The sequence below is a fragment of the Sinocyclocheilus grahami genome, unplaced genomic scaffold (genome assembly GCF_001515645.1).
Source record: "Sinocyclocheilus grahami isolate Dianchi unplaced genomic scaffold, SAMN03320097.WGS_v1.1 scaffold294.1, whole genome shotgun sequence".
NCBI classification, from domain to species: Eukaryota; Metazoa; Chordata; class Actinopteri; order Cypriniformes; family Cyprinidae; genus Sinocyclocheilus; species Sinocyclocheilus grahami.
Window position 1 is genome coordinate 189,480 of NW_015505473.1, and position 24,552 is coordinate 214,031.

Sequence of the window (24,552 nt, forward strand, 5' to 3'; positions counted from 1 at the left end):
AGAATTATTGCACTCCTATTTAATTGAGCTCTGTCTGTTTGGCGCGCATGCGTGCGGCGGCGCTCGTTCACTGAAGTCTAGCGAAGAATCCCAAAGCAGAAGGCTCATGCACTTCTGACAGAAAAATGGAAATATTTCCATGGCTTTCTAACATTTACAGATGGAGAATATACCTGTGTTATGCATTCAGGAAGACAACACATCTCAAACACATTAAATAGCGCGAGTAGCCTAGTGTCTCTGCTGACTGGGGAGCCGCTTAAACTAATATGCGAAACGAAACGATAAACTATGTCTTAACAGTTTTTAAAGGCCTTAATATGAAGCTTGTCACATACTTAGAACAAATTGAATTATGCGCTTTCACCACAGCAGCTCAGTCTGTGTCCTCCGCTATATTTTCAGATACGCTCGTATCAAACTACTGTATATCGATATAAACGGTATTGCCTCATATCGAATCACTTATAAAGAAAATATCGATATATCGTACAAATTCGATATACCGCCCAGCCCTTTTGGCTATTGGTACAAATATGCCCAAGCTACTTATGACTGGTTTTGTGGTCCAAGGTCACATTTATGTTTAAAGGTAATTCTGGCATTTATGCAAGATACTAGTTTATTTGAAAGAAAATGATTATTCTGTCGATCAGGGATTTGCAAACTTTACAGGCCCAGAAACTGCAAAATAAAATAACTGGATTATAAGGATTCACACACTTGGAAAAAACAGGTTTATAGTTGTTTTTAATATCCCTTATTGCATTTTTCATAGACATTTTTTTGGACTCAAATGTGGGGTGTCAGCATGACTCTTCGAACCTCGAAAGTGGCGGCACTTCTGCTGCTGTCAGTGCATCTCCTGCATGCGTCTGCCCTGCCGGCAGCATCCTCCTATGAGTTCAACGCGTACAGGATGCAGCAGTACAATTTACATCAGGACAAACATGGTAACACGCCACAGTTTAAAGGCATAGTCTAAGCCTAAATTTAAATGATAAAATAATTATAAATATATCTAATTGTCTACAGTTGTGCGTTTACAACAACACATTATTTGCTCATTTCTTTTACAATAATACTTGTGTTACTGGATGAGAAGAATAAAACGTTTTGAAGTTTATTTTTAATCCCATTTTGTGGAAAAAAAACACACTACCAGTCAAAAGTTTGAAATATTTATTTATTTTCTGAATAAAAAAACCCTTATGCTCACCAAAGCTGTATTTATTTAATCAAAAATACAGTAAAACAGTATTTTTGTGAAATAAATTATTACTTTTCTTCAGCAAAGATGCATTAAATTGGTCAAAAGTGACAGCAAAAACATTTATAATGGTACAGAAGATTTCTATTTTTAAACTTTCTATTCATCAAAGAATCAACATTAATATTAAGTAGCAAATGTTTTTAACATTGATAATAAAAAGAACCATTGTTAATATTTAAGAACCAAATCAGTACATTAGACTGGAGTAATGGCTGCTAAAAATTCAGCTTTTCCATGAGGAATAAATTAGATTTTTAAAGTATATTAAAATAAAAAAAATGGTTATTTAAATTGTAATAATATTTCATAACATTGCTGTTTTACTGTATTTTGGATCAAATCAATGCAGCAATGGTGAGCATAAGATACTTCTTTAAAAAAAAAAAAAAAAACTTAAAAAATCTTGATTCCAAACTTGACTTTTTTGTCAAACTAAAAATGGAAGAACACATCAAGCACAATGCATTGTGGGAAACAGGCAGTATGCTATTTCAAACATTATTGTTTCTGTTCCTCTGTTTCTCCCATAGAAAAAATAAGGTAAAATAAAAATAGTAAGACTAGAATGCAGTTCTGAAAAAGATGCCGAACCACAAAAAACACCCCACTGGAAATCTCATTTCCTGATATAATTAAGAATGCACTCATTTGAAAAGGGCACACACTAATTTCATTGTATCTGTGCAAAGGTGATCATGATATTTAGACTCTGACCTTTGACCCTCAGGTTGCCGTGGAGCTATTGTGGTGGCAGAAGCACGATCAGCTGTGGATACAAGTCTGACTCGCCGATGTGTGATCATGAAGCTGCCTGATTTCTCCACAGAGCGCTACCTAGAGGCCAAAAAGCAGAATGCAGCAGCCGTTTTGATACTGCTACCCCAAAACATCTCTTCAGTACCAGAGGATATTGTGCAGGTCATTCAGGAACATCTCTTGCAGTTATGCGCACTTACGCTTGATGTATTGCTGCTGATTCATTGTTTCTTCCAGTAACTGTAGGTTATTTGTGATCAACGAAGGAAGTAGATTACATTAGATACCTCTCAATTCCCCAGCCTGATTAGCTAAAGGTCAGAAAATGAATTTCCTGTCTCTAGGGCTTTATGGTGGCTGAATCTCAGGTCCTGCAGAAGGAGACCCTCATGCCTGTATATGTGGTCCCAGAGGACGACCAGCTGCTCTGTATGTATGAAGAAGTCACTCAGGCTGCAGCAACTAAGTCTGCTTCTGTTCTAGTGAGAGGTGAGAGGGACACTGCCGAGTACAAAAAAAAGACAAAATTATGTAATATTTTGGCTGTAATTGCTGTAGCCACTCAAATGTATTATTATGCATTATAGTATGATATACAGGTGCATCTCAATAAATTAGAATGTCGTGGAAAAGTTCATTTATTTCAGTAATTCAACTCAAATTGTGAAACTCGTGTATTAAATAAATTCAGTGCACACAGACTGAAGTAGTTTAAGTCTTTGGTTCTTTTAATTGTGATGATTTTGGCTCACATTTAACAAAAACCCACCAATTCACTATCTCAACAAATTAGAATACTTCATAAGACCAATAAAAAAACATTTTTAGTGAATTGTTGGCCTTCTGGAAAGTATGTTCATTTACTGTACATGTACTCAATACTTGGTAGGGGCTCCTTTTGCTTTAATTACTGCCTCAATTCGGCGTGGCATGGAGGTGATCAGTTTGTGGCACTGCTGAGGTGGTATGGAAGCCCAGGTTTCTTTGACAGTGGCCTTCAGCTCATCTGCATTTTTTGGTCTCTTGTTTCTCATTTTCCTCTTGACAATACCCCATAGATTCTCTATGGGGTTCAGGTCTGGTGAGTTTGCTGGCCAGTCAAGCACACCAACACCATGGTCATTTAACCAACTTTTGGTGCTTTTGGCAGTGTGGGCAGGTGCCAAATCCTGCTGGAAAATGAAATCAGCATCTTCAAAAAGCTGGTCAGCAGAAGGAAGCATGAAGTGCTCCAAAATTTCTTGGTAAACGGGTGCAGTGACGTTGGTTTTCAAAAAACACAATGGACCAACACCAGCAGATGACATTGCACCCCAAATCATCACAGACTGTGGAAACTTAACACTGGACTTCAAGCAACTTGGGCTATGAGCTTCTCCACCCTTCCTCCAGACTCTAGGACCTTGGTTTCCAAATGAAATACAAAACTTGCTCTCATCTGAAAAGAGGACTTTGGACCACTGGGCAACAGTCCAGTTCTTCTTCTCCTTAGCCCAGGTAAGACGCCTCTGACGTTGTCTGTGGTTCAGGAGTGGCTTAACAAGAGGAATACGACAACTGTAGCCAAATTCCTTGACACGTCTGTGTGTGGTGGCTCTTGATGCCTTGACCGCAGCCTCAGTCCATTCCTTGTGAAGTTCACTCAAATTCTTGAATTGATTTTGCTTGACAATCCTCATAAGGCTGCTGTTCTCTCGGTTGGTTGTGCATCTTTTTCTTCTACACTTTTTCCTTCCACTCAACTTTTTGTTAACATGCTTGGATACAGCACTCTGTGAACAGCCAGCTTCTTTGGCAATTAATGTTTGTGGCTTACCCTCCTTGTGAAGGGTGTCAATGATTGTCTTCTGGACAACTGTCAGATCAGCAGTCTTCCCCATGATTGTGTAGCCTAGTGAACCAAACTGAGAGACCATTTTGAAGGCTCAGGAAACCTTTGCAGGTGTTTTGAGTTGATTAGCTGATTGGCATGTCACCATATTCTAATTTGTTGAGATAGTGAATTGGTGGGTTTTTGTTAAATGTGCGCCAAAATCATCACAATTAAAAGAACCAAAGACTTAAACTACTTCAGTCTGTGTGCATTGAATTTATTTAATACACAATAGTTTCACAATTTGAGTTGAATTACTGAAATAAATTAACTTTTCCACGACATTCTAATTTATTGAGTTGCACCTGTATTTAGCAAAAAAAATGTTATTCAAGTGATTTGGTTGGTTAAAGATCAAATACAAAATTAAATTAAACAAAATAATAATAAAAAAAATGTTAATTGTAGGTGCATGTGAGTGAATGACTTGCCTAATAAAATAAAATTATAAAATAAAATAATTGCACCATTATTAATTAAACACCAATGCTAAGTAAATATTTATGCCTAAATTTAAGATTTATGTATTTGAATTGGATATAAAATTTCCATCTATTTGAATTACACTATTTTAACATATAAACAAATTCTCAATCATACATACATGAAACAGGAAAGAGATTTCTGCATTTATTTTCAAAGGCAATGTTTATTATTACCTTTGCATCTAGCCTCATTTATTTAAATATTTAAATTTATTTTAAAAATGTATTTATTGAGATGGTTTAAAGTTAGCATAATTTTGTTATTTCTGGAAACAATTAAATTGAATCTGTTAAAAAGTATGAACATGGTTAAAATATGACATGAAACAAGCAATATTAAATTAAAATAAAATATATAAAAATGTTCAGTGGTTTAATTATTAGTACTATTACAGAAATCTTACCTGTTTCATTTGTTTTGTTTTGTTTTTCTTGGTTTGTTTGTTTTTTGTTTTAGTTTAGTAGTTAGAATAAAACTGTGCAATCCAAATGGAAATTATATATGCATAAATTATATATACATAAATTTACATTAATATTTTTGGAGTGTACCAAGTGCTATACTAAGTAAATATTAATTTAAGCAGATTTGCTGTTAATTTTAAGTCTTGTGAATCAACTTTCTTTTTCTCAGTTCTCCGTAGTATCATCACCACCACTGCCTTCCAAATATTAGTAAGCAACAACTCCCCCATCCAGCCTATTACTGATACCACCATCATTACTTTAGAGGTGAGAATGACAGCTACCCACACACAGCAACTCTATCCTTTTCTGTACAACGTAATAGTGTTTGGGCTATAATTAAACCTGTCAGTCAAGTCGATTTATTGCTTCATTTCAAGGGAGTACTTCCTGGGGCTGGAGAAGACCCACCCACTATTGTAATTACGGCCCATTATGACTCGTTCGGTCTTGCTCCTGTAAGTCACACTCATTAATGTCCACACACACACACACACACACACACACACACCCACACAGCACAACTAGATTGAAGGAACCTTTTTGAGTGTATATTAATAAATTCTTAATCGTTTTTGGTCACATAATACATCACACTCCCCCCAAACATGGTTCGGAATGATTAATGTATGTTGTCAATTGACATGGTTCACTTGCTGTGGGAACTGACCTTTTCAAACACCTTGATCAGAAATGAACATATTCACATTGCCGGCCTCTCAAAGCCCCACCAGTGAAAATTGTATTGAATTTACTGTTGGGAACTGACAATTGTAATTCAGAACTGCCAAAGCTTTATTCAGTGTGAAACGCACAGTATTGTATACCAGAATTGAGGCTGGGGTCATTTTAGTGAATCAAAAACATGCAGCACAACCAGTCCAATTCCCAAAAGAATGAGTCTTATGAGTCAGTTCTTTTTAATGAATCAAAAAACATGCAGTGCAACCTATCCAATTCCTGAACAAATCATTTTATGAGCCGGTTCTTTTTAGTGAATCAAAACCAAATCAAAAAAGCGTTATCAATGTAATGTAGTATAATTTGCAACTAATGACACTTATGAGTTGGTTCTTTTTTGTGAATCAGAAACATACATTGCAATCAGTCCAGTCCCCAAACTAGCTGGATCTTTTCGGTAAATCTATAAATAGAGCTCAACCAGTACAGTCTGATTCCTAAACAAATGTCTCTTATGAATCTGTTCTTTTTAGTGAATCACAACCAAATGAATTTTTTTTATTGAATCATATCCATGCAGCATGACTAGTCTAGTCTAACAGATTCCATAACCAATTACTCTTTTGACTTAAAAAAAAAAAAAATTGGAATCTGGATCATTGAATTCCATATGATTCCCATGTGTAATTGAATTTACAGTATGCTTAAATCCGGTACCTTTGATTTAAGTACCCGTAATGATACTTTGGTAATCCTGTAATCACAGCAAAGCATTTTATTACCAAGAGTTCAAACACTATCTACGGCAGGTCCATAGACACACGTTCCACCCGGACCGAAGGTACGCACACACAGACATGGCCAAAATATTTCACCTCATCAATAGCCTGAAGCAAGACTTCAAAAGACTTCTGTAGCAGGTTTACAAATGCAGATTTCAAACACGCATAAATTCACAGAGCCAGGATTCATTTTTCTTTTTACCTTGGCTGTAGCAAAAGTTCAAACAATGTTTACCAACACACTTTCTGAAAACAGCAAAACTACAAACCCACAGCCACCCAAACACACACCGATACAGACATATCAAGCCTGTTTTGTCTGACTTTTCTAGGGATCCTGAAATCACATTCTTTGATCAAATGAAACAACCAATGATGATGTACAGGTGAGTCTTCTCATTTGTTGTTTTGAGGCTTTGAAGATGGTTTTAAAGTCAACCTGAAACAGCATTAAAACCCTTTTTACATTAGTAATATGGTGCATTTCCAAATGAAACGGGACATTCAAAAAGACAACGTAAATATGGTTAACTTAAAATCCCTTATTGTTCTGTTGTTATTGTTCTATTATTTTTCATGGAGTTTTAATTTTTTTTCCATTTTATCCTCCTTTGGTTACTTTAGTTTTTTGTATTTTCCAGTTTCTACATTCAGTGTATTAACTTTGTATATTAGTTTTTATTTAATTTTATTTTAGTTTAACAAGTTTTGTAATAATAAACAATGTATTAAGAACTAAAACTAAAATGCATTCATTTATTATTATTTTAGAAAGAGTTATTATAAAATCATTTTAAAATGACAATGTATTCTAGTGTAAGTTTTTTCTCGGTAATAGTTTTTCCCCCTCTTTTAGTTAGTGTTAATTTAGTTTGTTAATTTTTTTATTTTATTCATTTTTATTTGACTATTCACTTTTTTAGGGTGAAGCCTGCCACCTTTGACTTGTTTTTGGGTGGCTGTATAGCTGGATACCTTGGAATAGTTTATTATGCAATCCAGGTGAGCCATGGGTAATGTATACCAAACTAATTAGAGATCTGGGGTCAGTATGCTAATTATACCTGCATAGGTTGGAATTGAAAGTCTATCAGTAATCAGAATCTGTAATCCCATATTTCTTTAATGTGTGGCTTGGTTAATTTATTTTAATCATTTCTTGTTGTTTGCAGACCTTTGGCAATGTCTACACTAAGCTGAAAGCAACCGTGAAAGCCAAGAACCAATAAACTGGAGTAAAGCAGACACATCAAAGAACCAGTGCACAGAGATGTCTACAACATCTGAAAACTTTTCGAATTCACGTCTAGAATTTAAAGTGGCTACCTTGTATTTTATAATTCCCTTGCAGTCTCTTCTGTTTCTGTTTGATTCCCTTTTTTAAATTAAAGATCACTTCTCTCTTTTAGTAGTTGGCTACTTTGCTCATTCTGCAATCAGAAATCCTTTTGGAAGTTGACTGTATGTTTACACTTTGGTCAATGAAGGCAAAGAGACTAAATTAGATGATTACCCATGTAAAATTGATATGTCGGGAGTAGAACGGAACTCATGGATAAGTTATGAGTCACTTAAAAAAGGAACCTGATGCCAAGTAAGAGTGAGCGGGACTGGGTCACCTATATGTAGTGGAATTATTGTCACTGAACACCTATATGAAAGAGAAGCTTATGAACACCAGTTGATAATGTTTCAAAGATAAATATAACTGTTTTGTTAAAGGACTGGTTCATAAGTTACCAATATGTAAATGCATTTGTTTTTTAATCTGAACAGATTTGAAGGAGTTTAACATTCCATCACTTGCTAATTGGATCCTCTGCAGTGAATGGGTGCCATTAGAATGAGAGTCCAAACAGATGATAAAAACATCACAATAATCCACAAGTAATCCATTTGACTCCAGTCCATCAATTAATGTCTTGTGAACTAGAAAGCTGTGTTTGTAATAAACAAATCGATCATTAATTGTTCATAATATTGTTTTCTCCAGTGAAAAAGTCATCTCGCAACAGATCAAGCACTGTTTAGAAGCAAAATCAGTCCAAAACAAATATGTAGGTGGATTTTATTATGATTTATGGCCAAACACACATTTTTTCACTTCACATGGTGTTAACTGTTGAACTGTAGTCATGTGGATTACTTTGTGGATTATTGTGATGTTTTTGTCAGTTGTTTGCACTCTCATTCTGACAGCACACACAGGTTATTTCTCTATGTGAGTGATTATTAAGAAAGTAGAACTTGACAGAAACCGCCCTTCAGACCCATTTCGTGTCATTAATTATGCATGTAACATTTTTCCCTGTGGAACTGTCTGAGTAACCTGAAAACTGTCCTGTGCATAATAGGTCGCTGACGGGATATTTGATTTACTTGTGTTGGCACGGCCACAGAGGATATTTTGTGGTGCTGACAGTGACTGTGGATAAGTGCCAATTGCTCAGTTAAATGATGACTCTCTTGATTATCTCTTATGAATGAAGAACTCCTTTCATTCATAGAGGATTAATCATTCATTACTGTCATCCACAATATTGTGTCTACTCTGATGATATGAGCAAATTCCCCTAATGTATCATATCGTTATACTCTACTGTGGACTTTAATGACTGAACATTAACATTCTGAAGTTATGGCTGTAGATTCATTCACAAAAAAAGGGAAATTTATTATGTTCACTATTCTTGAGTGCAGACAATTCAAAGACCAACAAAAGTTCAGTAAGATGTTTTTTTGTAAAGAAATTTATACTTGTATTCAGCAAGTACACATTAAATCGACAGTAAAGACATTTATAATATTACAAAAGATTTTTATTAGAAACAAATGCTGTTCTTTTGAATGATCTATTCATCAAGGATTCCAGAAAAAAATACATTTATCACAGTTGCCATTAAAATATTTAGCAGCACAACTGTTTGCAACATTGATAATAAGCATATTAGAAGGATTTCTGAAAGATCATACACTGAAGACTTGCATGATGCTTTTTCTTTCTTTTTTCTTTTTTTTTAAAGAAAATACTTCCTATCCTTCACAACCATTTGCTAATATCTTTTTCAAAAGTGTATTAAATGCTAAATAAATAATAATATCCATAGTTTTAATTTTTAAATTTAGGATTTTTAAATCTTTTTTTTTATACTTTGTCTTTAAATTCAAGCACATTTAATACAGTTATACAAATAAACATTTCCTTTAAAGACAACTTCTTTTTTTACCAATAGTTGTTCTTCATTTTTCCTTCTACTTTATCTTCCTTCACTTTTTATTCCCTTTTGTGATAATACCCATCACCAATGCATAAAAATAAGAACAATAAACTAAATGCAGACATAAACACTTTTTCATATAAAATATATAGAGAAAAAAGCCTCCACATATTCATATTAAACTCTTATAATGACACCTAATTCCTAATAAATAATTCAAATAATATTATTTAAAACTAATTAATATTAATATTAATTAAATGAATAAAGATAATGAATAAATTAAAAGGGGGCAGAATTGTATAAAGAGGTAATTAGAATATGCATTCCTTTATTTTATAATATATACTTTGATTTTAAAGGTGCCCATATCTTTTCAAAATATATACTTTTGCTCTTAATTTCATATGTTATCCTCTCCATAGAGTGTACTTTAGAAAGTAAATTGAAAAAAACTGGGGATTCTTGCCTTCTCCAATTTTTTTTTTATTGTTTTAAAATTCTCAGTATTCTAAATAAATAACTCATCTTTAGATTTTTTTAATATAATTATATTTCTGTATATATTAGTGTGAAAGCAACATCCCCATTTTTCCAGCTATATTTCTGGCATTTGTCCAGACAAACAAACAGATCTCACCTCACCTGTTCAACTCTCAGTCAGGTCCCGCTGAACAGGGGCCACAAAAGACACACAGGATCTAAGGCTTGAATTATTGATCACTGGCTGAAGGGGGAATGAAACCTGGGGCTGCTCAATTCTGGTGACAGACGGATATCTATGCAGATTATCCAGTTGCCAGCTCTCTTTTTCTCTCCTCACTGGAGCGTGTAATACAGAACAGGGCCAGAACGACATCACATATGATTGCTTAGGACATGCTTTGTGTGTACTACAATTTCAAATGTGATTTGAACCTTTTGTTTGATCTCAAAGTCAGTGACAGCCAAAAAGGGCAGAGTGATAAATGGATTAAAGAGAAAGAAACATGCTGCCATCATTTACTCAACTTTATGTCATTACAAACCTGGAGGATGAGTAAACAATTGCAGAATTTCGTTTTTGAGTCAATAAATCCGAATACCCCATAGAAAGATGAAAGGTCTGAGGGATTAAGATAGAGAAGAGGAGCATGGCAGCACTAGAGCAGAGGTGCTGATGAGAGGGAGGGAGTGAGGTAGGGTTGATCAGTCTATGAGCTGCAGACACACTCTTACCGTACACAGGGGAAATGGGTCCTCAGCTACACTTCAGCAGCACCTACTCAGAGGAGTTCAGTTCCCCGGCTCGGGTCAAACCCACCCGGCCCAGACCGTCCTCTGCATATCGCAGGAACAATCCTCATCCACGGCCGGTAAGAGCGTCTTGAATACTTTAACACATGTTCATCGCCATAAATGAGCATTTGTTCTATTTATATGGGTCTCTTTTTAGCATTAGGGGTTTTATATTACCTTTGTATATAAATTTAGTCATTTTATACAGAGAGAGCTATATATTCACTTGATTTAAGGTTGGTAAGTTTTCTTAAAAGTCTCTTTAGCTCACCAAGGCTGCATTTGTTTGGTAAAAAAAAAAAGCAGTATAAACAGTAAAATAGTGTAATATCATTATAATTTAAAATAAATGTTTTCTATTTTAATATACGTTAAAATGTAATTTATTTCTGTGTTGATAAAGCTGAATTTTCAGCAGCCATTACTTCAGTCTTCAGTGTCACATGATCCTTCAGAAATCATTCTAATATGCTGATTTGCTACTCAAGAAACATTTCTTATCATTATACATGTTGCAGACAGTTGTGCTGCTTCAAATTTTGGTGAACATGTATATTTTGAACATACATGATTTTGATGAATAAATGTTCAAAAGAGCAGCACATATAAATCTTTATACACTTTTGATCAAATGAATGTCATTGCATTCAAATCTACGTTTTTGATCATATCAAAGAAATTATAATTGCAAATTTATATTTTAGAAGTTAGAGATGAATAATAAGCATTTATGCCTTATTATTTTGCTCTAAGCCTCTAACCACATGTAGAGGTTAATGTAGCGTATAGGATGTAAAGTGAAATGTATAGCTCCTAAAGTGTGTTATATAAATTATTTACTTGTTTTGAAATTTTGTGAGGTGTTTGTTTGTTTCCATTCCCTCAATTAGCATGATTTCACTGCTAATGTGTGAATGACTCACATCTGAATAAGCAAAACAATTGGGATAAAATGCAATATTGAGGTAAAAAAAAAAGCACTGTAAACAACAACCAACATTTTTCAATTAACTTGAAATTAACTGCCCTGACAAAACATTAATAATTCACCAGCATGGAGAGCATTGTAGCCACTTGATTCTGCAAAACAACCTACTTGTGGGGGGCCTTGTACAGGAGTCTCCGGTTACACTGTTTCCAAACCACTGAACAGGGATCGGAGGTTGAGATCGACTCTCACTATGTTAGCAAAATAATCTAACCTCTGCTGGGTCAGTGTTACAGGCTATTAAGTGCCACTTACACTCTTAAAAATAAAGGTCTGAAGAGCCTTTCTGTTTCACAAAAGGTTCTTTGTGGCGAAAGAAGGTTCTTCAGATTATAAAAAGGTAAGAAAGAGATGGTTCTTTAAAGAACCTATGACTGAATGGTTCTTTGTGGAACCAAAAATGGTTCTTCTACGGCATCGCTTGAAGAACCTTTTGAAGCACCTTTATTTTTAAGAGTGTAGGGTTAGTTTTCTGAATCCTTTTTGCCACCCAGGACTTCCTGATGCCAAGAATGCTGCAGACAGGATACGGCTCACGGAAATACTTTCAGACAACCACTCCTTCTGCCTCTTTTCTACCTCCAGTAAGACACATATCAGTCCAGTATCCAGGTATCAATACAATCTGTGTCACTACAGCTGAGGTCGAGTCAAAAGAATCACTGTCATTGATCAAATCAGTGTATTGCAAATATCTGAGTGTTTAGTACCTGCTCCAAACAAATATATTTGCATATATTGGAACATAATATGATATATGTAGCAATATATCTACAGTATATCACTATTTTCGTTTTGCTCTGTATTCACTTTAAGACGTACAAACAGCACATGGACAGTCAATGCAGAGCTCATCACAAAGAGACTCCAAACCACCTGCAGTCTCGTCTGCAGTTTGTACACTGCCACCTGCTGCCTGGCTTCTCAAACCACAAACAAACAACTTTGCTCATGCAACAATCTCAAACACACAAGGGTAACGCTTTTGCAATTCTATATTTGAAATGCATGGGCATTGCATAATTAGTTTTAGTTTAACCTAAATGTTATTTTATGATATTGTTTTATGTTTTTGTGCCTGAATAAACAAGATTTATATCCAATCCAAACCAATACCTGAACTGTAGTATTTTTCTGACTACTACACTCTCAGTTTGTGAACAGATGCTATGATTTTGTCCTCAAGTTCATATCTGCTATACTCTTTAGGATTTTTTTTTTGTACTCAGGAAATATTCAGAAACAGATCGTATCAGATCAGCTTGGAACCAGCAGATGGACATCATGCCATCTTTAAAAACCTTCAAACACCAGGTTACCCATCATCACAGATCACGCTCAAAATCCACTACTGATTGCAGGTATTTTATTCCAAAATCTTGAGAGAAAAAAAGGAAGCAAACAAATAAATCAAAACAATATAACTAACTAACTAACTAAATAAAAAAGTATTTTTTGCTCACTAAGGCTGCATTTATTTGATCATGCAGTAAAACAGTAAAATTGTAAAATATTACTATAATTTAAAAAAATAGTTTCTATTTAACTATATTTAAAAAAAAAAAGTATTCCAGTAATGATAACGCTGAATTTTCAGCAGCTATTAGTCTCCAGTGTCATGATCTTTTAGAAATCATTCTAATATTCTGATTTGGTGCTAAAGAAGCATTTCTTATTTAAAAAGTCTTTAAAAAATAATAATAAAACAAAACAAAACAATATAAGAAAATAACAATAAAACGAACTAAATAAAATACATAAATACACAAATCAAGTACATAAATAAATAGGCTTACACATCCAATTTTAACTAACAGCAAGCACTAGAGATTGATCAGATTTCAAACATATTATAACTCGATATTTTGATTCAGTGCTTTTAATGTAATCATGCCATTCTGCTAAGCTGTAAATGTGTGTTTCAGCATAAACATGGCTCTGTTGTTAATGCATCTGAATGTCTGAGATTATCCCTTTTAAATCCAGATGTTTTGGTTTGCAGTGAAGGACACAGCTGTTTCCATGTGGTGAAGCCATATAAAGTCGGACACTACATCATCCACCCAGAGTTTGTGTCAGAAGCAAAGCACTAAAAGCCACAGTGTTTGGGCATTTTATATCTATTTTTTTCATTTATTGTCAGTTTAATAATGTAATTTCCAGTGTTGGGGTTAACGCATTAAAAGTAACGCGAGTTATGTAATCAGATTACTTTTTTCAAGTAACTAGTAAAGTAACGCATTACTTTTTAATTTACAAGAGAATATCTGAGTTACTTTTTCAAATAAGTAACGCAAGTTACTTTTTTTCCAAATTATTGATTGACAGCTCTCCTGTCCCCATGCTGAGAGAAATCAGAAGATGTTACTGTAGATCTAAAATAAATATGAATATGCATTAATTCATCTCACTCACAAACCCCCCCCCCCACACAGATTCAGTATTCCTTAAAATGAATAAAAATAATGCAACTCAGAATATGACGCGAACCTGCAATAATTAAATGTTAAACAACACAAATATCCTTTATGTATTTAATCCCATTCTATAAACAACCTACTTGTGGGGGGCCTTGTACAGGAGTCTCCGGTTACACTGTTTCCAAACCACTGAACAGGGATCGGAGGTTGAGATCGACTCTCACTATGTTAGCAAAATAATCTAACCTCTGCTGGGTCAGTGTTACAGGCTATTAAGTGCCACTTACACTCTTAAAAATAAAGGTCTGAAGAGCCTTTCTGTTTCACAAAAGGTTCTTTGTGGCGAAAGAAGGTTCTTCAGATTATAAAAAGGTAAGAAAGAGATGGTTCTTTAAAGAACCTATGACTGAATGGTTCTTTGTGGAACCAAAAATGGTTCTTCTACGGCATCGCTTGAAGAACCTTTTGAAGCACCTTTATTTTTAAGAGTGTAGGGTTAGTTTTCTGAATCCTTTTTGCCACCCAGGACTTCCTGATGCCAAGAATGCTGCAGACAGGATACGGCTCACGGAAATACTTTCAGACAACCACTCCTTCTGCCTCTTTTCTACCTCCAGTAAGACACATATCAGTCCAGTATCCAGGTATCAATACAATCTGTGTCACTACAGCTGAGGTCGAGTCAAAAGAATCACTGTCATTGATCAAATCAGTGTATTGCAAATATCTGAGTGTTTAGTACCTGCTCCAAACAAATATATTTGCATATATTGGAACATAATATGATATATGTAGCAATATATCTACAGTATATCACTATTTTCGTTTTGCTCTGTATTCACTTTAAGACGTACAAACAGCACATGGACAGTCAATGCAGAGCTCATCACAAAGAGACTCCAAACCACCTGCAGTCTCGTCTGCAGTTTGTACACTGCCACCTGCTGCCTGGCTTCTCAAACCACAAACAAACAACTTTGCTCATGCAACAATCTCAAACACACAAGGGTAACGCTTTTGCAATTCTATATTTGAAATGCATGGGCATTGCATAATTAGTTTTAGTTTAACCTAAATGTTATTTTATGATATTGTTTTATGTTTTTGTGCCTGAATAAACAAGATTTATATCCAATCCAAACCAATACCTGAACTGTAGTATTTTTCTGACTACTACACTCTCAGTTTGTGAACAGATGCTATGATTTTGTCCTCAAGTTCATATCTGCTATACTCTTTAGGATTTTTTTTTTGTACTCAGGAAATATTCAGAAACAGATCGTATCAGATCAGCTTGGAACCAGCAGATGGACATCATGCCATCTTTAAAAACCTTCAAACACCAGGTTACCCATCATCACAGATCACGCTCAAAATCCACTACTGATTGCAGGTATTTTATTCCAAAATCTTGAGAGAAAAAAAGGAAGCAAACAAATAAATCAAAACAATATAACTAACTAACTAACTAAATAAAAAAGTATTTTTTGCTCACTAAGGCTGCATTTATTTGATCATGCAGTAAAACAGTAAAATTGTAAAATATTACTATAATTTAAAAAAATAGTTTCTATTTAACTATATTTAAAAAAAAAAAGTATTCCAGTAATGATAACGCTGAATTTTCAGCAGCTATTAGTCTCCAGTGTCATGATCTTTTAGAAATCATTCTAATATTCTGATTTGGTGCTAAAGAAGCATTTCTTATTTAAAAAGTCTTTAAAAAATAATAATAAAACAAAACAAAACAATATAAGAAAATAACAATAAAACGAACTAAATAAAATACATAAATACACAAATCAAGTACATAAATAAATAGGCTTACACATCCAATTTTAACTAACAGCAAGCACTAGAGATTGATCAGATTTCAAACATATTATAACTCGATATTTTGATTCAGTGCTTTTAATGTAATCATGCCATTCTGCTAAGCTGTAAATGTGTGTTTCAGCATAAACATGGCTCTGTTGTTAATGCATCTGAATGTCTGAGATTATCCCTTTTAAATCCAGATGTTTTGGTTTGCAGTGAAGGACACAGCTGTTTCCATGTGGTGAAGCCATATAAAGTCGGACACTACATCATCCACCCAGAGTTTGTGTCAGAAGCAAAGCACTAAAAGCCACAGTGTTTGGGCATTTTATATCTATTTTTTTCATTTATTGTCAGTTTAATAATGTAATTTCCAGTGTTGGGGTTAACGCATTAAAAGTAACGCGAGTTATGTAATCAGATTACTTTTTTCAAGTAACTAGTAAAGTAACGCATTACTTTTTAATTTACAAGAGAATATCTGAGTTACTTTTTCAAATAAGTAACGCAAGTTACTTTTTTTCCAAATTATTGATTGACAACTCTCCTGTCCCCATGCTGAGAGAAATCAGAAGATGTTACTGTAGATCTAAAATAAATATGAATATGCATTAATTCATCTCACTCACAAACCCCCCCCCACACAGATTCAGTATTCCTTAAAATGAATAAAAATAATGCAACTCAGAATATGACGCGAACCTGCAATAATTAAATGTTAAACAACACAAATATCCTTTATGTATTTAATCCCATTCTATTTGCTTCTGACCTTCGACGATCCAGTTCAACCGTACTAATAAGCAAAAATTACATTTGTGTCTTTTTTTATTGCTGAAGTGTGTTGAAATTTCTTCTTCTGCATTCTACTGTATAGACGTAAATTCACTTTCCCTTCAGCCCGAGGCTTATTCATTTCACTTTTGGTGTGAAAAGGCTTTTATATATTTGCCAAAAATATAACTTTTTTATTTGAAAAACAAACAAGCAAGCCCTGTCCAGATTTTAAAGTAACGCAAAAGTAACGTAACGCATTACTTTCTATAAAAAGTAACTAAGTAACATAATTAGTTCCGTTTTTAATGGAGTAACGCAATATTGTAATGTATTACTTATAAAAGTAACTTTCCCCAACACTGGTCACTTCACAGTGTATTATTGAGGTACGTTATGTGTTTGGAGATCCTGCCTTGTAAAATATGCTTGGGTGCAGCTTCGTTTTATTGACTGTAGAATGTAGTTTTGGATCTAAATGTGCATTACATGACAAATAAACAACGTTTATGATGTGCCTGTTAAATGTTTGTTATTTTGTCTTACAAACATTACCATGGGATGGGAACCATAGTAGCCTAAGTACAACATATTCAAGCTTGAGCTTCAAGCTTTTTCATAAAACAGGTTAAAATAGGTCAAATACATTAAAATGGTTAACTTTTGTTTTTCAAACTCACACCAATTAATTCAGTTAATACATATCAAATACTATTGTAACAACTGGTTAAAATAGTTACTGAATTCAAAACCATTATAGGCCAACTCAAATCGCCTATGACAGCAGTTATAAAAAACATTTTATTTTATTTAAAAATGGCTCAAATATACTTCCTTTAAAATAAAATGTGCTACTTAAAAATAACAATATGGAAAAAAAACGATTTAATTATATTTTTAGCTTACCACACTCTTCAACGATCCACATATTCAAATAAAGTAGTTTTTAGTTTTAAAGTAGTGATCGTAGCACCTGGTATTTTGGCGGGATTACCATGGAATATTTTTGCATATTTTTGAGATCCACAGAAAACAAACTTGGTAAGCGCTGTTTTCTTTGTTAGACTAGTTTGTTAGACAAACTCAGTCCGCAATATTCACACTTTCGCTTTCGCTGAGTAGCCTGTAAAACTCAATTTCCCAGAGTTGCAGAGTTTGTGTGAAGAGCGGGTCGCCACATAAACTCCTCCCATAACAAGACACGGAGTTCAACGTCTTGAATTGTCTTGTTCGAGGGAACATGTCAACAAGACACGAAACCAACAGTCCTGGAGCTGGTAAGTATGTTATTTCACGCAACTATTCATGTTTAGGCATTTAAATAGCGAATTCCTCCTGTCAGCCTCGGTAATACACTGTTGTGTGTGTTTCACAGTCGACTCCCCTTGCCTGATATCGACCACTGGCTCTGTCTTGTCTTGTTTCATATGTCTCCTTTTGTGATAAAATAACGTTACTGAACTGTTTTGTAAAGAGGTTTTCTTAGTCGTTATTCTATAGTAATGTGACCATGTAAGCAGTTTTTGACCAGTCACGATGTTATTGTGGGGACTACCGCATGTCTCGGGGCTATGTTACACTTTGACCGATGATCTGTGTGCTAGGTCTCATCTGTCCTGAGTTATTAAAGTAAGAAGCATTCAAGCCTCTTTAAGAGGTCAGCCAATATTAATCGTGTGTCCAGTGCTTGGCTATATTAGTAAAAGTTCACTCATCATACAACGTGGTGATACAACTATCTGACCTATTTACATGTCTGTGTATGTACTGTCAGTGTCCTGTTGAATAAATGAAGGTAGCAAAGACTGAAGAACCAATTTTTTTTTTTTTTGTAGTCACATGTTCCGAATCAGCAACATTTTGTTTACTTGAGTGCTGTGAGATAATGCATGATTGCTTCATCCCTTTAAAAACATTTCTTGTTAGGATAGGCTTTGGCAAGATAGGCATTTAACTATTAGATTTATTCATTTACTTGGAAAAGTATCCTTGTTAAACATACCCGTTTGCTGTCAATCACTGTTTCTTCTTCGGTCAATGTCTCTGCATGACACTTAAAGGTGCTCAACCTACTTTGCAAAATCTTCTTTCATTTAGGGAAGAACTAAAGTGTGTTGTCAGAGAATCACATGCCTCTTGTTACTAGTGAAAATGTCCATTATCAGCAGTACTGAATAGAGTGGAACAGTAGGATATTTTCAATTATATTTTATTAGAGTTTTGATATAATAGCATTATTTGTGTTTTTAGGAGTAGTTTCGCTCTTTCACTTTCCCCCGTTTCTTCAGCATTGTTGCTACAGCCGTACTACTTGTCAATTTTAAAGTCGGCATGAAAACAAATGGACCCTATCTATATTTTAAATGCATATTATGAATCTTATAAGCAATTAATTCATGAATTTTTTCATTTTTAAAAAACATGCATTGAACAAAGACCATGCCCTACATTTTTTATTCTCTAATCAGTTACACTCGGATATATGTCACAATACAGAAGAAAAATTTAACGCCCACTTCCATAAAGCATTGCAAATGACATTGAGTCAGTTCGTACACCTTCAAACAACTATAGTGAATAATTTAATATTTTGCCATTATTTCTGAATCGATTTAGCTGTGCGATTCTGGTGATTGCAGCAGTGACTGCATGGTGCTACTATATTGCCTCCCTTCGTAAAGCTGACCTGCTTAAGACAGAATTGCTTGATCTGAATAAGGATGGCTTTCTCATCCGTAACCAGGCTGGGGGGATTGTCCTGAAGATGGGTTTCAGGTCAGTATGCATGGTGCTTATATTTTTCTGACCGCAAAACGTTCTGATAGCACTACAGACACCAGTTAAATGGGTCAGTGAAAAAGTACTTAAACACGTGCCAGGTTCAAGTCATTATTCAAATATATTGAATAATTAATACATAACATTGTTTTTGGGGAGTTGCAATTCTAAAAGAAACTGATTTTTGCTTATTGATTTCAGATCTGGCACACTTGATCTCGACTCCTGCTCAAAGGAGGGAGTGATCCTTCGATGCTCGCGTTCGTTTGCTGGCAAGGTGAACTTCTTCATTATGACGGTGAAACCAAAGGAGACGGTGGTGTGTTACCGTGTGCGTTGGGAAGAGTTGGAGTCAGACCGACCGGTGGAACATGCCATGTCCTACAATGAATCGCACTGGTATGGTGGTGCTGAGACTGCTGTTCAGCATTGGCCTATCGCCATCTCAGGCCAGCAGGCACCCAAACCTTTTGTCACTAGCGACGTGTACTCCAATCGCCATGACTTTGGTGGCATCCTGGAGCGCTACTGGCTTTCGTCCAATGCAACTGCCATTAAGATCAATGACTCTGTGCCCTTCCACCTGGGCTGGAATGATACAGAGAAAACCATGTACTTCCAGGCACGATATCAGGACAGTCCGTACAAACCTGCACCTGGAAGACCTCCCTATGCTGAACTTAGTTACAGAGTCTGCGTTGGCCCAGATGTGACCTCTATCCACAAGGTCATGGTTCGTCGATACTTCCCCAAACCCAACAAAGTGCCTGCCAAGGAAATGTTCCGGCACCCAATATGGTCCACCTGGGCTTTACATAAGACTGACATCAACCAGGAAAAGCTTTTAACTTATGCAGAGAATATACGCAAACATGGTTTTAACTGTAGCCACTTAGAATTTGATGATCGATATACTAGTCAATACGGGGAGTTTGAATTTGACACTCAGAAGTTCCCAAATGCTTCTGCCATGTTTCAAAAGCTCAAGGCAGATGGCTTCCTGGTATCCCTGTGGACACATCCCTTTGTGAATTATGATTCTGCTAATTTTGGGCCATGTGTACAGAAAGGCCTGTTCGTGATGGAGCCAACAGGCCAACTTCCTGCATTGGTTAAGTGGTGGAATGGCATCGGTGGAATCCTTGATTTTACCAATCCAGAAGCTCGCAACTGGTTCACATCCCATCTTCGCTCTTTACGCCACAAATATGGCGTTTCTTCCTTCAAGTTGGATGCAGGTGAGACCAACTATTTGCCCTGGCAGTTCAGAACTCGAGTCCACCTCCCCGACCCAAGCACCTTCACTCGCCGCTACACCGAAATGGCCATTCCTTTCAACGAACGCGCTGAACTTCGGTCCGGCTACAGCTCTCAGAATATCTCCTGTTTTTTCCGTCTAATTGACCGGGACTCTGTGTGGGGCTATGAACTTGGCCTCAAGTCCCTGATCCCAACCGTCCTCACCATTAGCATCCTGGGCTACCAGTTAACTAATTACTCCATGGTTACACTTGAGATGGTAACAAAATAGACACTTTTGTTTTTTCAATTCCAAATAGCCCTTTCGTAATTGCATATATAAATATAAAAATATAAAATTTATATACTATAAATAATTGATATCTTGGTTAGATATTTTATGTCAGAAGACCACTGTCCACAGGTTTTAAAGAGCAGTCTTGAATGTCCGTTTGCTCCGTCTCCACCTCATTTTCCTTACTGGCAGATTGGGCTGTATCTCTTCGTTAAGTTCAAACGAGGCTTTCAGGCAGGGCGGTCATGGGTCCATGGATTCACTGAACCTCCAACCTACTCTAGCCCCTCACAGGAATCGCAATTCTTTCATTTTATTAATTAATTAATTAATTTTATTTATTTTAAAATCAATGGACATTTGGATATGCATAGCAAATAAAATAAATGAGCAGCCCTGAATGATATACTCAAGCTAATGAAAATTGAGCATCACTATCAAAAAAGCTCATCTGGTGAAATAGTACATTAAATGATAACTCCTGTGTGTGGAGACATTTTAGAGCACCTGTGGCCCTGCTAAACCATTTCCGTACATGGACTCTTTTCTGGCATAGGTACTAATGAGTAGTTAAAAGCATGCTTTTAATAGATTTATTTTCTTGCTTCATAGTTACAGATGAAGATCCCCTGTGGGGACATGCCACATTTAGCATCTTTACACATCCACGAGTTGCCTGAACGATGACGCATACCAGGCCTTGTGTGAAAGGTAAACTTAAGTTCTGGTAGTTCGGTCATGAAGGGTTGATGATTTAATGAGAGGTGCATTGATCTAGCTTCATTTCGTTTTGAATTTTTAATCAATAGTCATGGCTGGAGGGAGATAATAAAGATGAGGCTAATTAATGAGACTGGTAATGGGCAGGATCTCCACAGTGGATCATTCCTGTTTGAGGACCCAGCTGTTCTGATGGACGAGCACGCTAAGCTTTGATACGAGGAATGGAAGGAAGGGATTACTGCTGGAAACAGGACCTTGGCTGCTCCGAGTGCTACTTGACCTTGAGTAATGTCATACTTTATGAACTGTGCCGAAGTGAAACTCTGGTTCACCAACTGCGATGCCTCTCAAAATCAGTGTCTGAAGAAATGAGGAGATTGAGAAAAATTAGCCATAATTTCAGAAGCTGAAACTTTGAAAATGTCATAAATGGGTGCTTATTGAATGTGACATTGATTAGCCGAGGGAGCAATGGAGAAAGATGATGGACTGTTTCATTTTACAATTTTATGACATTCAGAATTACACTGATGTAAGGGTGGAATTTATTTGATTGAATGGATAATGTTTTCTTTTTATTTTTGATGGTGGATTATAAATCTTCTAACTAAATGTACCCTTTTAATTATTATTCATTCTTAGGTAGATGCAGATGGTGGGGTGGGGAGCTTTTAATTTCTTGTAACAACCAGAGGCACAGTTCTACTGATGCAATTTAATTTTAAGTCAGGCCATGTACTATAGTTAAAGCATAGCTCACCCAGAACTTAAAATTTTGTCATCATTTACAATTGGTTAAAAAATATACACAAACATGATTGAGATTTGAGAGCTGAGGCAGAGAATGTTGTCAGTGAATGAATTTCAGCTTAAAAGGTCAGTTCTTTCAAAAATGACAATTCTGTCATAATTTATTCACCCTCATGCCATTCCAAAAGAGTCTCATTCTTCATATGAAGTGATTTAGTCTCTTTAGAAGACTTGGAGTAAACAGCTTAATTCATATGGGTTAGTTGCATAATATTTTTATGAACATTTTGAAAGTTTTGGTGGAATGGACTTTCAATGTAGGGAGTGAAATCTCTCAGATTTCATCAAAATATCTTAATATTATCTTATTAGATGAATTAAAGTCTAATGGGTTTGGATCAACAAGTGGGTAAGGAAATGGTAACATTTCATTTTTAACACTTTAATTTTCCTTTTGTGCTCCACAGAAGAAAAGCAACTCTTTAGGTTTGGAAACTAAATGAGGGTAAGTAAATAACGACTGGCTTTAATTTTTTAGGTGAACTGTCCCTTTAATGACAGAAGCTGTTTTGAATAAGCTGTCAATTCTAAAATGATTGTTTCTGATGATGTTTCAGATTTCTTTGTTTGAAACTATCGGTCAGACTTGTAACATCACAGGGCTGCTTAAACCACTCCGAGTCGAAGGTTTCCCGCCATTGCAAGAGTGACCTCCCATCTGCCGAGTCGTGTCTGAGGGGAACTTGTCTGTCCTTGCTGGGTAACAAATGACCCTGACACACCAGAGACTCTGTGCTTGCACCTGCTTAACTTTTCTCACCCGTCTGTCTCCCATCGCGCCAGACTGACAAAGCTCAGGGCCCTGTGGGCTCCAGACGATTCTTTTCGGACCGAGCGGCGCGCTAGCAGGCGAGAGCGGCTTACTCTGGTTTTGGCAGCATCTGTCAGCTCTGGGGTTGGTACAGCCCTTGGGGGGATGATAGACTTGCTTATAAATAACCCTGAAATGAATTAAGAGAGATAAAGAGGCGCCTGTTGCAGAGGAGACGGAAAGCTCTCTGTTTTGGCCGGAGGGCACGACGGGGGTGTCGGGACAGGGCGATACGGTCGAGAGGGAGCGGGAGGTATAATTGAAACATTGCGCCATGGCAGAGTGGCCTTTGGTGTGATTGATACCGTTTTAGAGTACTCCTGTTCGCCCGGGCTCTGGGGGATTTACCTGAGGCAGAGAAGGGAAGGGGGGATGCTTAGGTGGAGCATCCGGGTTTGGCAGAAAATTGGTGCCATCCATCAAGCACCAGATTTAACGAACGCTGAAACCGGGCCGCCCGGCAAAGGATTCTTATTTAAGGCAGTGAACCAGGAAACGTGTGAGGGGCATGGACTGATGCGGGTCTATCAATCAGCCAGTCAGCTCCTTTATTCAACAAGCGAGCGACAGCCCCTGAGGCCAGCGCATGGGGTTCCGGCTTGTTGGCCTTGCAACACTCTCCCTGAAGGGAAGTGGTGGCAAGTGAATGCGAAAGAGAGGTGGAGAGAGTTTTGGGGAGGGGGACAAGAAGAGGAGAGGCATCAGGGCTTGGCCGTGTCCCCTGATGAGCTAGCATGCTTCATCTTTCTTGCTCGTGGACCTGGAACTGCGGCTTGATGGGATTTTCAGCACTGTGGCCTCCATGCCTCGCAGGCGAGCGGTCGGGGGGCCTAAGGCCAGGCTCCCAAGCTGTGCGGCAAAACGCTGATGCCCTCGCTGAGTCTCGGACTCCCTTAACACTCCGCCACCTTTGCCTGAACTTGCAGAAGAAAATCCAGAGCGCAGGATTTAATAGCTCTGCAAGAGTGAGGAATGAAATGCAACTTCACATTTTCTGCAGTTGTAGAATGCAAAAGCATGGCTGAAACCCAGGGGCTCAAACTCAAATTACCTGGTGGGCCGCTAGCCAGACTCCAACAGGGTCC

General features: G+C 36.4%; 2 protein-coding genes and 1 pseudogene across 2 annotated transcripts in view; all 3 read left to right on the forward strand.

Annotated features, from left to right (window-relative positions):
* LOC107600879 (nicalin-like) overlaps nucleotides 1–7,723 on the forward strand; it is a 10,096-nt gene extending 2,373 nt beyond the window's left edge. The window contains exons 2-10 of the mRNA XM_016292857.1: nucleotides 779–953; nucleotides 2,001–2,191; nucleotides 2,374–2,518; nucleotides 5,022–5,119; nucleotides 5,233–5,327; nucleotides 6,300–6,374; nucleotides 6,648–6,701; nucleotides 7,239–7,317; nucleotides 7,488–7,723. Coding sequence (XP_016148343.1) covers nucleotides 797–953; nucleotides 2,001–2,191; nucleotides 2,374–2,518; nucleotides 5,022–5,119; nucleotides 5,233–5,327; nucleotides 6,300–6,374; nucleotides 6,648–6,701; nucleotides 7,239–7,317; nucleotides 7,488–7,544 — 951 coding nt within the window. The 5' untranslated portion in view covers nucleotides 779–796 and the 3' untranslated portion in view covers nucleotides 7,545–7,723. The remainder of the gene's footprint in view (nucleotides 1–778; nucleotides 954–2,000; nucleotides 2,192–2,373; nucleotides 2,519–5,021; nucleotides 5,120–5,232; nucleotides 5,328–6,299; nucleotides 6,375–6,647; nucleotides 6,702–7,238; nucleotides 7,318–7,487) is intronic.
* A 3,042-nt stretch (nucleotides 7,724–10,765) lies between these two features.
* LOC107600901 (uncharacterized) lies at nucleotides 10,766–13,892 on the forward strand (annotated as a pseudogene).
* Nucleotides 13,893–18,399: 4,507 nt separating this feature from the next.
* Nucleotides 18,400–21,810, forward strand: LOC107600880 (uncharacterized family 31 glucosidase KIAA1161-like). The gene is made up of 4 exons (XM_016292858.1): nucleotides 18,400–18,440; nucleotides 19,428–19,586; nucleotides 19,791–21,108; nucleotides 21,736–21,810. The coding sequence occupies exons 1-4, from the start codon at nucleotides 18,400–18,402 to the stop codon at nucleotides 21,808–21,810; spliced, it is 1,593 nt and encodes a 530-aa protein (XP_016148344.1).
* The last annotated feature ends 2,742 nt before the right edge of the window (nucleotides 21,811–24,552 follow it).